At 40.8% G+C, this 13,207-nt stretch overlaps 1 protein-coding gene across 3 annotated transcripts in view; it reads left to right on the top strand.

The window, feature by feature from the left end:
• LOC105905793 (mitogen-activated protein kinase kinase kinase kinase 3-like) overlaps positions 1–13,207 on the top strand; it is a 49,196-nt gene that overhangs the window by 23,013 nt on the left and 12,976 nt on the right. The window contains exons 12-20 of one of the 3 annotated variants that reach the window (XM_031563404.1): positions 51–167; positions 2,280–2,306; positions 3,686–3,764; positions 5,239–5,297; positions 6,174–6,236; positions 8,255–8,310; positions 11,004–11,042; positions 11,239–11,334; positions 12,381–12,432. In XM_031563404.1, the coding sequence (XP_031419264.1) occupies positions 51–167; positions 2,280–2,306; positions 3,686–3,764; positions 5,239–5,297; positions 6,174–6,236; positions 8,255–8,310; positions 11,004–11,042; positions 11,239–11,334; positions 12,381–12,432 (588 nt within the window). The remainder of the gene's footprint in view (positions 1–50; positions 168–2,279; positions 2,307–3,685; positions 3,765–5,238; positions 5,298–6,173; positions 6,237–8,254; positions 8,311–11,003; positions 11,043–11,238; positions 11,335–12,380; positions 12,433–13,207) is intronic. The other 2 variants (XM_031563405.1, XM_031563406.2) reach the window with 2 other exon arrangements.

Below are 13,207 nucleotides of genomic sequence, written 5' to 3'. Positions count from 1 at the left end.
TGACAGTGCTTGTATGAACTCCTCCTCCCCCCCCTTGCGTCTTCTTGTAGGATCCTTTTGTCACACAGCCTCTTAGTCACACTCTTGGCATTGAGCTGTTGGACAAGATCAGCAACCCTGACCCTACTTCCTTCTCTGACATTGATGATGACGACACAGAATCTGAGGTAAGATGACAGCAGTGCAAGAGTTTCCTCTCTCTCTCTCTCTATCTAGAGTTTCCTCTATCTCTCTCTATCTATCTAGAATTTCCTCTCTCTCTCTCTCTATCTAGAGTTTCCTCTATCTCTCTCTATCTATCTAGAATTTCCTCTCTCTCTCTCTCTATCTAGAGTTTCTTCTATCTCTCTCTCTATCTAGAGTTTCCTCTATCTCTCTCTATCTAGAGTTTCCTCTATCTATCTCTCTCTCTATCTAGAGTTTCCTCTATCTCTCTCTCTATCTATCTATCTAGAGTTTCCTCTATCTCTCTCTATCTAGAGTTTCCTCTATCTATCTCTCTCTCTATCTAGAGTTTCCTCTATCTCTCTCTCTATCTATCTATCTAGAGTTTCCTCTATCTCTCTCTCTATCTCTCGTGCATTCTTTACTGTATGTTTCATAGGACACAAATACTCAGCATTCTATGCAGGTTAACAGTGGGGTATTACGGATGCCCCGAGGGAACAAACTTAATTCAATATCAATACACAACATTCCTCCCCCTTTACTTCTAAAGTAAAAGTAATATTCACTGTATTGATTATTCTTTTCTAACAGTCTTAAATCTTAAAGAAACTTGCTTATCTTTTTAATATAACAGTCCTTTTTACTTTAACAATGTTACATAATAACATTTAACAAATTAACAAAATAACATTTCCTGAACTATGGAAAGAGGGTAGACTGCCTCAATTCCCAGATTTAACCCTGGGGTGTATTCTGCCCCATTGTTAGAGGCTAGTCTCTAGACTACATGTTCAATCTGTCAGGGGGTCGTCGTTCTCTTGTGGGGTAATGGCGACGTACGGGTAAGTCTACAGTCCCACTGTCTCTGAGTCTGAGTGGTGATGGTGTATGCCCAGACTGGGGTGCTAATGTAGCCTATTTCTTGTGTACACACGTATACGTTAATCTTGCGTACATGCATTTATGTGTGTAGTCATGTTCAGTTTAATGTGAATAAATTCATTAACTTTGCAAGTAATTTTGGGACTATTGATTTTACTTCATATCCTTCGTACTTTGTTTGCCCGTAAGGACGTGAAATAGGTCTTAAATTGCATTCATCATGGTCATAAAAAGGTCTTAAAAAGTCTTAAATTTAACCTGCAGAAACCCTGTATATATCTAGAGTTTCCTCTCTCCATGTAACTGGCAGAATGTAGGCGCTTGAAATACAAATAACGATGTTAAAGTGTAAGTTGATGTACTGAACGCATTACATAATAGTACAGAAGCAACACAATCCAATAGAGATAATCAGTGATCAGAAGAGCTGTATAGTTTTCCCTTAGTCTATGGGAAGAGATGTATGAAAAGTTCATCTTGGAAAAGAGGAGTGTGAAGGATCATTATCTTGAGGAGAGATGGGAAGGGTGATGGTCCTTAGTGGAATGGGAGGAGTCAGCCGGGGAGAGAAGAGAAAAGAAGGAGAAAGGGGGCGTGGTTTGTGGCAGAGGGGAGGGGAAACAATCAGAAACATAGCAGATGAGTATCATCATAATATGAATTAATGAGGGAGAGGCTGGCCGGCAAAGTGTATAGGAATATTGTTTATGTTTATGATTTGTCTATATTTGCTTTGATGTGTTTAATTATGGTTGGCTGACATGGTGCATGCGGCAGGCAACACATACGCATTGCTGTACCCGGGATCCATAAAGGCCCTCCTTCACGGTACAACATGCACTGTCTGTAGCCCACTCCTGCTAAACACAACCACGTGGCTAGCAAGAAGAAATAAAGAATGTTGCGACGGGTGACGGGTTTTTGATGCATTATTCATGACTATGGGATGCACTAAAGAGGAATGTCTGTAGTCTCCATTTGAATATGGAAAGGGTGTCTGCATCTCGGATGGAGGCAGGAAGGTTATTCCACAGGAGGGGGGCTCCATAGCTGAAGGCTCTGCCTCCTATTGTGCTTTTTGATATTCTTGGAATTACAAGGAGACGTGCGCTCTGGGAATGATGTGGGCAGTAGGGGGACAACTCATTTCTTGAGGTAATTTGGAGCTACGCCGTTTAGAGCTCAGTATGTTAGAAGGAGTACTTTTAAATCAATTCTCCTTTTGACAGGGAGCCAGTGCAGAGAGGCAAGTACAGGTGAGATCTGTTCATGTATTTATTAGGTCTGTGAAGTTTTAATGATGTGAATGCCACTGTAATGATGACACCTTGGAGGTTTGCACTGCACTGGGCTAGTTGGGTTATCAAGTTTCAATCTTAAAACCAGACTATACCAAATACTGTACCACAACTATGATTATGTACACCAAATACCACAACTATGATTATGTACACCAAATAGCACAACTATGATTATGTACACAAGTGTATGGCTGTCCTGTACAGTTCTTTGGCCAATCTGCAGTTGCTTGAGTTGTCACGGTGCCACGGAGCAAATGGTTAGATGTACAGTAACATTTAAATAAAGCTTAACATTACATTACCTTAAGAGACGTCGGACTCCTCTGTTGCCATATTTGAGTGGTAAAGCACCCCGTTTTATAAATTGGATTTGTTTTGGCCCTCTGTTTTGTTTAAGTTTTAATGTTGAAGCTACGCACGGTTTTAAAAAGTCCCCAGGGCTTTGTGTGGACTCGTCTCTATCATCTCTGCTTTCTTCCCTAAGGAAGAGGCCTGTCAGTTCTTGTAAGATTAGAAGTAATGCTCAAAGTATCCAACATAAGTTCTGTTTCATTGGTGACTATTTGTGAAAGTTATTCATTTGGACTGTTTTGTCAGTGTTGCTTGTCTGGTAAAAATACTCATGGCCTTCACTGAGGATGGGAGGGGTCATTCAAGTTGTTCAACTCCACTTAGATTCCCATTGGGTGCTCAGCTTTACCGGGTGCGGTTTAAACCGACACGCTAATCATTCATCCACCATGTCCACCAGGAGAAGTGGAGAAGGGAAGGGAAGGGAGAAAGCCAAGGGCCAGAGAAATGAACTATCCAAGTTGTCTGTCTAATAATGCCTCTGCTTGTCCTTGTTGTCTAAAGGACTTTGATGTGGAAAACATATCTCTTGACATCCATTTCACTGCAGCTGGGCTTGAGAGTGAGGGGGTGATGGTGTCCTTCACATATTGTTCGTACACCTGTGCCACATCAGCAGGAACAATCCATCTGCCACTTACTGGCTCAGATGTTAGTGTGTCCTGCTGATGGATGCAATCGATGCCACATGACAAATAAATGACACAGGATGACAAGCATGAGGGTGACATCCTTTAAGTTGTGATGTGATCAGATACCATGTAACAGGACCAAGGGCTTCTGCATTGGTGTGATGTGGGTTGAGACTGAAGTGGTGTATATTCTTTTTGTGTTTGATAATAGTGTATTTCAGGAGCATGTCATATGCTTCAATAAGATATTTTATTTTATTTTATTTATTTATTTATTTATTTATTTATTTGTTTGTTTGTTTGTTTTTGTGTGTGTGTGTGTGTGTGTGTGTGTGTGTTTGTCTTTTGCAGCCTTCAATGTCAGTGCCTCATCGGATCCCCTCCATCAGCAGAAACGCTCGTGAGGAGAAGACACTTTCTGAAATTAAATGTAAGTATTTGATTTTGTATATGTATGTGTACGTGAGCACCCTACGGAACTGATCTCGCTGACAGAATGACTAGAACCACACTATGACATTTATAACCACACGAGGATTTTGTCTTGCCGGTCAAGGTATTATTTGAATGGTCAAATTTAAGACTGGTAACAATTTATGCAAATACAAGCTATACCTTGGTTAGAAGAAAGATTGATAATGTCCTCAAATCAGTTTGTTTAATTAACAGTAACAATTAGCCAAAAATAAATAAATATTGGAGCCCACGGTAAAATCTGGGCTGTTCTCAAACATGGTGACAAAATTAGCGTTGTTTGTGCCCCTTTGAAAAGGCTGGCGTCAGATCAAGTGTAGACTTTAAGCTACCAGTAGGCAAATGTGCGACTCTAATCCTGCAGACAACAATGCCATCGTTATTTGAGTTGAATGTATGGGTAGTATGCAGGCAACTTTAGCCAGTGAAGCCCAGTTGTGGTATAGCTTGATAAGTTCACAAATAAGGACTGCTAGCTGTCGCAAAAGTTAAACCACTTGCATCCAGAAGTGCACGCTTGGCTTCAATGACAAGGTTGATTCTTTTGCCATAGCACAGCTGCATTAAAGTAAAGTAGCGGATCCAAAATGCAAAAGGGGTCGGAATCAGTGAGATAAGCTGCTGTTTGCGGTAAACACTACATTGCTCTGAAATATCCTGGTTTCAGTGCCTTGCAAACGTTTTCAGTCCAGGGGCGCAGGGCCTGAAACACATACGGGGTATAATTAATGAATTACCTAACTAACTAACACATAACTTCAATCCATCACCCATCTGCTTGAGGTTGCGAGATATCATGCCATAAGAGAGAGGAAATTTGGTTAGTAAACATCAATGTGATAAAGGGATACATTTAAGTAAACAATTAATAGTGGGTAATATGGTGACTGTCACATTATACTAATAGGGATACTGATCTCCTCCCGGGAAACAAGGAAGATTAACAGAATAGCTCAAAAGAGTAAGAGGGTGTGCGTGAAACACTAATGTCAACTACAGAGGACACAGGTCTATGGGTTGATTCTCAGGAGGTTACAGAAGGAGCTTTTTTGGAGCCGACCCGCTCAGATCCGCAATATTTTCTGCGAAGCTTGCCCACATCCGCCAGAGCTCTGGGTCAGCTCATGCCCCACTTCCTCCCATGCTTCACCCAGCGCTCTCATGCCTCCCCTGCCCCTCCAATGAGCAAAAACAGCACCACGTTTTTAGGTGTGGTTGTGAAGAAATAATGCCTAACGCCTAAAACAGGCACGAACGTGTTAGTACATCGGTCCCCCAATGTGAAATGATACCACCTGCCAAAGCTTTTCACCTGTTTCTCTAAAATCTAAGGAATTGACTCATTAAATTTAGCTTTCCTTTATTAATAGACAAACTTCTACATATTCTGTGTTAAACAAAACGTTTGTTTCCCCCTCACCCCCCTACAGTGGGCCAAGTGAAGTTTGACCCTCCTCTACGGAAGGAGACCGAGCCTCATCATGAACCAGTGAGTTACCACATGCCATAGGGTTCTTATATTCTCACCTAACACCTCTGTCTGTCTGTGTTTCTGCATGGGTTAATGGCTTTAACACTGCTTGACACTGCTCTCTGTCTAAATGGTACATAAAAAAGGAAAGTGTAAGTAACTGAAATCGTAGTCCTACACCACCCATTTACTCAGAATCGATGTGATGTCAGTTTTGCATACTATTTCCCGACTATTAACCACACCGTATATAAACCGCTTTACAGTATTTTATATAATTTTATAAATCAAACACATATATTGGCCGCACCTGTGATTAACTGCCGTTTATTCAATGTTACGTCATCATGTCCTGTAAAACAAAATTCCATGCAGTTCTAGTGCAAGTGCTACTAGCCATTTCAAAGGTTTATGACGTATGAATGGGCATTTCAAACAAAAATAAGTATCAATGTATAAACTGTGGTTAATAGTCTGGAAAAATTAAAATTCAATTAAATAAATACTTGTATTCAAAACATTAATAAACAACTAATTTTTTTGGTTTACTTCTCCACTTTTATTTATTTATGATTTTATCTATGTATTACTCATTTCCGTTTTTTTTATTACTTTTTGATTTTGCTCGCCTATCTGTCTTTTTTTTATTCCTTTTACTCACCTTTTTATTCCTTTATACATCACTTTTACTTTTTTAGAGTTTTTACGTATTTATTTTTGTGATATTTTGCCTTTTATTCTCTCCACTTTTATTTCTTGTTTATTTAATTTATTTTAATTGTCTAAATTTATGATCAATCTATTTACCTCAACTGGAAATCACTTTGGTATAACTGCTGTTGTTTTTAAATGTGCTGTACAAATAATATTGGCTTTTTGGTATCTGTACAATAGCTCGACTCTGACGATTTTTTGGACTGTGTGGAAGAGATCTACTACACGGCGAGATCTAATTTGGTATGTTTGTTTATTTTGTTTTCGGTCTCTCTTGTCCTTCTGTACTGTTTTTTTTTTTTTTTTTTTTTAAATGTGCCTTGTTTTTTATTTTACATGTGGAATGTTTTGTGTCTTTTTTTATTGGACACAGTTCATTTCTGATGTTTTTCATTTTTCTCCTGAGTATCTTCTCAGTTATCTAGGCCTCTAGGCTGTGTGCAATGAGTCCCTCAGGCTGTCCACTGTTTACGCTCTTCTCTTATACTCGGACTGTATGGACACTAAAACACTGAGATATGATTCCCTTTTCATGTAAACACATATAATGACAAACCTACCCTTATGCCAAGCCTATACTCAAGAATATACCAACATGGGGCCATTGTGAAGAGCTGATATGTTATTTACAGATGCCATGAAATCAAAGTATTATTCTTAAACTTATTTTTATTTTTACTAAACCTTTCCCTTTTGTGGCACCATTACACTGGTGTACTAAGAACCTGGAAATGTGATTTCTCTCTATTTTTGAGTTTTAAACTTTGCAATTTAAATACTTTGCAACTTTTTCAAAAGTAGAATAAGTGAGATTGTGAGGGAGAGTTGCAGAGTTTGGGAGCAACTACACTAGACTATGGCTTACATAAAGACCTGGCCCTTTAAGTGGGCAGGTTCCTTTGCTTCTCTATCCAGTGATCAAAGTCCCTTGAGAAGACAGCAGAGCATTCTGTGTTCACAAGGTCACACAGGGACCCTATTTATAGTCCTCATCATAGAGACTGATCTTACCTCCGAGAGAGATTTACAGAGTCACACTGAGAGAGTGAGAAGTAGAGATGGGGAAGCAGGGTGAATGTGTCTCTCTGTCCCAAGGAGACAGTTCTATGTGCCTCTAGAGGTATTACTGTTCAGGTGGATTGGACCAGTAGATGGATCCAGATAGCCATGAGCCTGTAGAAGTATTACTGCTCAGGTGGATTGGACCAGTTGATGATCCAGATAGCCATGAGCCTGTAGAAGTATTACTGCTCAGGTGGATTGGACCAGTTGATGATCCAGATAGCCATGAGCCTGTAGAAGTATTACTGCTCAGGTGGATTGGACCAGTAGATGATCCAGATGGCCATGAGCCTGTAGAAGTATTACTGTTCAGGTGGATTGGACCAGTAGATGATCCAGATGGCCATGAGCCTGTAGAAGTATTACTGTTCAGGTGGATTGGACCAGTTGATGATCCAGATGGCCATGAGCCTGTAGAAGTATTACTGCTCAGGTGGATTGGACCAGTAGGTGGATCCAGATAGCCATGAGTCTGTCCTCATCTCTGGTCAGCACCTCCCACCTGCTGCTAAATGTGCTGTTGGAGCTGTAACCTGAGCCCTGTTCGAGTCAGAAATCTCAAAGGTGATCGGAGGGATTGTGGCTACATGTATCTGAGGTACCAGAGCCACTGAGAGGAACATGCTGCTTTTGACCCGAGGTTTTTGAAAGTTGAAAGAAGAAAAAGAAATGGGTCAAAAAGTCCAAAGATCTAGAGAGAACAGACGAGAGTGACACGGCCACTGAGCTGGAAAGCTTTAGATGTTCTGTCAGCTGTCTCCTTCTCCGTCTCGTCTCTGAAAAGGAGTGCATCAGCAGGACCACAGGCACTGAATGGTGATATGACATTTTGCTGTGTAGGGGGAAATTTGGTTGTGCTAATTTTGGAATGGGCAGGGGAAGAGAAATCAGTGTGTCTTGCCTGAGTGGCTGTGGGGTTTCTGTTATGACTTGACTAGTGCTGGAGGATCTAGTACTCATCGCATCCATCTGTCTGTTCATGATCAGGAGATTGTTCATGGGCCAGTTTGAAGTGCAGACATTGTAGCAATCAATCTTTTCGATAAATCGATCCTTTGATTCTTTTGATTCAAACCAAAACAGTTGGTTTTTGCTTCTGAAGTGAAATGTGCTGCTCCTCATCATTTCTTTTTTTTTCTAAGCTCATCACCTTAGAAAATCTCCCCTTTTCTGTTTTCATGTGATCTTGTCTTTCTCAGGAGCTTCAGATGGACTATGGACACGGGTCTTGTGGTTCCATTCTCGGAGGCAATAGGTAAGTCACCCTGCTCCGTAGTGTTTCATGATGATTCCATTCCAACATTCCAATTCAACACACTTTCCCTGCTAGTGGGTGAACAGCCCCAACTCTTGGTGTATTCTACTTCACCATGATAGAAGAGCAGACATCAAATGTTCAAAAAGCAACATCTCTATGACTATTCTTGGCCACCACAATTTTTTTCTATTGTTGAAATGCTGATTTTTGCACCAAGCATAATGGGTACAGTGCTACTGTAATGTCCACTATTGACATGGCTGTCCATGCACAGGACACAAGAGTGCTTCACATTAAAAGTCCCTGTGCTGGTGGTGGGCCCTGACAAAAGATGGCCGCTAGAGGCTCAGTGAGCAGCAGGCTTGCCGGCAGATGGTGCAGCTAACACGCAATATTCCCTAGGTGATGAAGTGGAAGGTTTCTTATCGCACACAGACAGATGGCTCTGAGGTGCAATATGCATGCACAAACACAAACACATACTCAAGCTAGAGGACTTCTAGAACATCACATCGGCTCCATGTACCCTTAATGATCAGGACTGTATGGACACTAAAACACAGAGATATGATTCCCTTTCATGTAAACACATATAATGACAAACCTACCCTTATGCCAAGCCTATACTCAAGAATATACCATCATGGGGCCATTGTGAAGAGCTGATATGTTATTTACAGATGCCATGAAATCAAAGTATTATTCTTAAACTTATTTTTATTTTTACTAAACCTTTCCCTTTTGTGGCACCATTACACTGGTGTACTAAGAACCTGGAAATGGGATTTCTCTCTATTTTTGAGTTTTAAACTTTGCAATTTAAATACTTTGCAACTTTTTCAAAAGTAGAATAAGTGAGATTGTGAGGGAGAGTTGCAGAGTTTGGGAGCAACTACACTAAATGCCCTTTCACTGAATATAGGGAACAGCAGGTAGACAGGGTAGTGTCCTTGTCCTTGCAGATGTTTTGATAAATAGGTGTGCAAGTGAGTAGCTACGAGTTTTGTGACAAATGAGTGGTTTGAGATGGGGCTAATAGCAGCACCTCACTGGGCTAATAGCAGCACCTCACTGGGCTAATAGCAGCACCTCACTGGGCTAATAGCAGCACCTCACTGGGCTAATAGCAGCACCTCACTGGGCTAATAGCAGCACCTCACTGGGGCAATAGCAGCATTTTAGGTGTCACAGCGTTATTAGATTACATTAAATCAGGGTTCCTACAGTCATGGAAATCCTGGAAAAGTCTTGGAATTTTCCAGGCATGGAAAGGTCATGAAATTCAGTAAATTTACATTTACATTTTACATTTAGTCATTTAGCAGACGCTTTTGTCCAAAGCGACGTACAAGGGAGAGAATAGTCAAGCTACGAGCAATAGAACCTGGTGTAACAATACATAAATACTACTTTACATAAGAAATATAACAAAATGAAATAAAAAGGAAAAAAAGTGCAGAAATGTAACTGCTGTAATTGCAAGTTATGCACTAGTCGAAGTGCCAGTTAGGACGGGAAGTGCTCTCTGAAGAGTTGGGTCTTCAAAAGCTTCTTAAAGGTAGAGAGGGACGCCCCTGCTCTGGTAGTGCTGGGTAGTTCATTCCATCAACGTGGAACTACAAATGAGAAAAGTCTGGACTGCCGTACTTGCACAGACGGCAGTGCCAAACGACGCTCACTAGAAGAGCGCAGCATCCTGGGTGTAACATTTGCCCTTACAAGAGCATTTAGGTAGGTGGGAGCAGAACCATCAAGCACTCTGTAGGCAAGCATAAGTGATTTGAACTTAATGCGAGCAGCTACAGGCAGCCAGTGGAGGTCAATGAGTAGCGGGGTGACGTGTGCCCTCTTCGGTTGGTTGAACACCAGACGCGCCGCCGCGTTCTGGATCATTTGTAGTGGTTTCACCACGCAAGCCGGCAGGCCCGTTAGGAGGGCGTTGCAGTAATCAAGGCGGGAATTCACCAAGGTTTGCACCAGCAGCTGGGTGGCATACTGGGTTAGGTACGGCCTGATTTTGCGGATGTTGAATAGCGCAAAGCGGCAGGACCTAGAGACAGAGGCAATGTGGTCCGTGAAAGTCAGTTGGTCATCAATAATGACCCCGAGGTTTCTAATTAATTGAAAAATCATGAAACTTTATTTTGTTGTACAGTGTTTCTCCTGTGAGTAGGCTACTGTATAAGACCAGTGGTGTAGTGGACATTTTAAACAGAGATATTAATGTTGGGTTTAAATATTGAGTTCTCATGCGCGTTCTGAACTAGCATTAGCACCTCATCTGAACTAGCGTTAGCACCTCATCTGAACTAGCGTTAGCACCTCATCTGATCTGTCATCCAGCAGCGTGTTCAGTATGAAATGGTGCCAAGTTTATTTACCATGTGTTGCATCCCTGAAATGAACACTAGGTTTGGGTTGATGCCAAAACATTGCACTTTCCAGTATCACGTTCACGCCATATCCTACATGAAAACAAACCGGCAGTGCACCTTTAATCAGTGCAGTCCTATATAAGCCATTCACAGAGCATGATGATAATATTCTTCACATATATTTTCTTTGATTGAAAGGATAAAAGTTACAAATTTAAAATTAAAGTTTCAAACGTAAATGGGATCTTTCAAAGAGACGTGTTCAAATATCCCCTTCATGAATGCCCTCTCATTCAGTTGATTGTGTTGTTGCAGGAGTCTGTTGAAATCAGTTGAAGAAGAATTACACCAGAGGTAGATTGCTCATTTCTATTCCTTTACTGCTCCCCTCAACACTTCATCCTTTCTTTCCTTCTAAGCTTGTTGCCGTGTGTCATGCTTTATGGTTTTCTTGATATTCTTGCGTTGACATGCATGCCTAGCGGGTCTCACGGTGTTGTATTTAATCTAAGTGTCATAATATTGGCTTTCTTGTCTTCATCTCTAATAGGGGCCACAGGGCTCACCTAGAGGATGATGGGGAGGACCACGAGGAGAATGCTGCTGAGGATTCTAGGGGTAGTGGTGGGGATAAAGCAACATCACGGTAAGTCTTTCAGATTTCATCTGATCTGATTTGATCTTTATTCCCTCTCTCTTTGCCTTCATAATGCTTGCCTATCCTCCAAGTGCCTTTTGGCTAAAAATGTATATTTCGTTATCCACACCTATCATCATCATATGGTGTCATTAGTCAGCTCATATTCTGCCACACCTGTACGCCCTGCACAAGGCGGCAGATAGATAACTCCTCCTCCAATCACATCACATGTGCTTAGTTCAACTCTGTTTAATGATTTGAAGTAGGGTAAAACTATACATATATAAATATATACATGAACTTGAATACATCAACAAAAATGAATATGAAAAGATATTTCAGTATTAAATGCGTCAACGCTTTGCAATTTCTAACATACACTTCATAAGCTGACGACAAGAGATTATCACATCCAATTTAACGGACTAACGCATATAATGTCAATTCACACATTAAAAGTTAAATCTAGCGTTAAACCAATTAATATGGCCAACAAATCTTTTTAGACTAACGATCACAAACTAACGATCACAAACTAACGATCACAAACTAATGATCACAAACTAACGTACCAACAGTGCATCCAAAGACATGAAATGTTACAAATGAGTAACAATATCCTGAACAGAAGTAAATGAGGCTTTTCTATGGACTACTTTACATTTTCAACTGTCAAATATCGTGTTGATGACGTCATTGATATGTATTAATTACACCCTGATATCACAACCCATGTTTAATGTTGATTCTGCTTCAGGTGTAAATCTTAGGCCTTAATCATTTAGATTTTTAAAGGTACAGTGTTGCCATGATAAAAATACAATTCTGGACATTTTCCTCAATAGTCATTGTGCATTCTCTGCAACTCTGTTTTAGAGTCTGTATATCTTATATATTCACACACAGAATCTGGTATGGCATGATATAATATGATTCTGTACCGTAATATAACTATAATATACTTCAACCCTCAGTGAGAACACAACTTATGCTAGTGACCAGTTAGCAAATCTTTGCTGGCATTTCTAACAGTTTTGCTCTTCCACCAACAGACATGCAGCATCCACCATGAGGCCTAAATTCCCCCCACCCCCACCTCCTCAGGTAAGCATGAAACCGAGCATCAGATGGAGGGTTACTCACTTGTTTGACTTACAATAGACCCAGTTGTTTAGTGTGCATTAGACCTTCAACAGCACACCACACTTTGTCCCCTCTTTCAACGCTTCAACTGCACCCTCCTCCTCTCCCTGTCCTTCCACAGCTACAGCGCAGCCCCTGTGTGACGAGTAATGTGCTGCAACACACATGCACGCTCACAGTTAGCCGGCTAATATTAGGCATTACCATTACCATGACCACCATAACTGTAACCATGACTACCGGTCTACCTGAATCTATGAAAGCCTTTGCCTTTGGAACTCCATTTGCATGTACGCTAGCGGGACATTAGCATCTCCATTTCCACACTGAATGATGGATAGATAGATAGATGGATACTTTATTAATCCCGAAGGAAATTTAGGTCATCCAGTAGCTTATACACTTAACTTAACTCACAAACATACATACACAAATCACAGTAGAAAAACAATACACATAGGGAAAAACATGTTCACAGGGAGTGGGGTGTATACAGATATTATACAGATATTACAGTGTGCATTGATTGTGTCAGTGTTGATGTCCACAAGGAAAGTAGTGCAAAGAGTGCAGAGAGATAGTGTTCATGTGCTTGTGTGGATAGTGCAAAGATAGAGTACTTGTGCTTGTGTGTGTGAGGATAGTGCAAAGTGATATAAATAGTAAAGGATGGACTCTGTGTGCAGAGAGGGAGGCAGACAATTGGGGACAGACAGCAACTTCTTAATGCAAAATG

Source organism: Clupea harengus, chromosome 26 (assembly GCF_900700415.2).
Source record: "Clupea harengus chromosome 26, Ch_v2.0.2, whole genome shotgun sequence".
NCBI classification, from domain to species: domain Eukaryota; kingdom Metazoa; phylum Chordata; class Actinopteri; order Clupeiformes; family Clupeidae; genus Clupea; species Clupea harengus.
The sequence above is the reverse complement of the archived record's forward strand: the minus strand, read 5'-3'. Positions and strand labels throughout refer to the sequence as shown.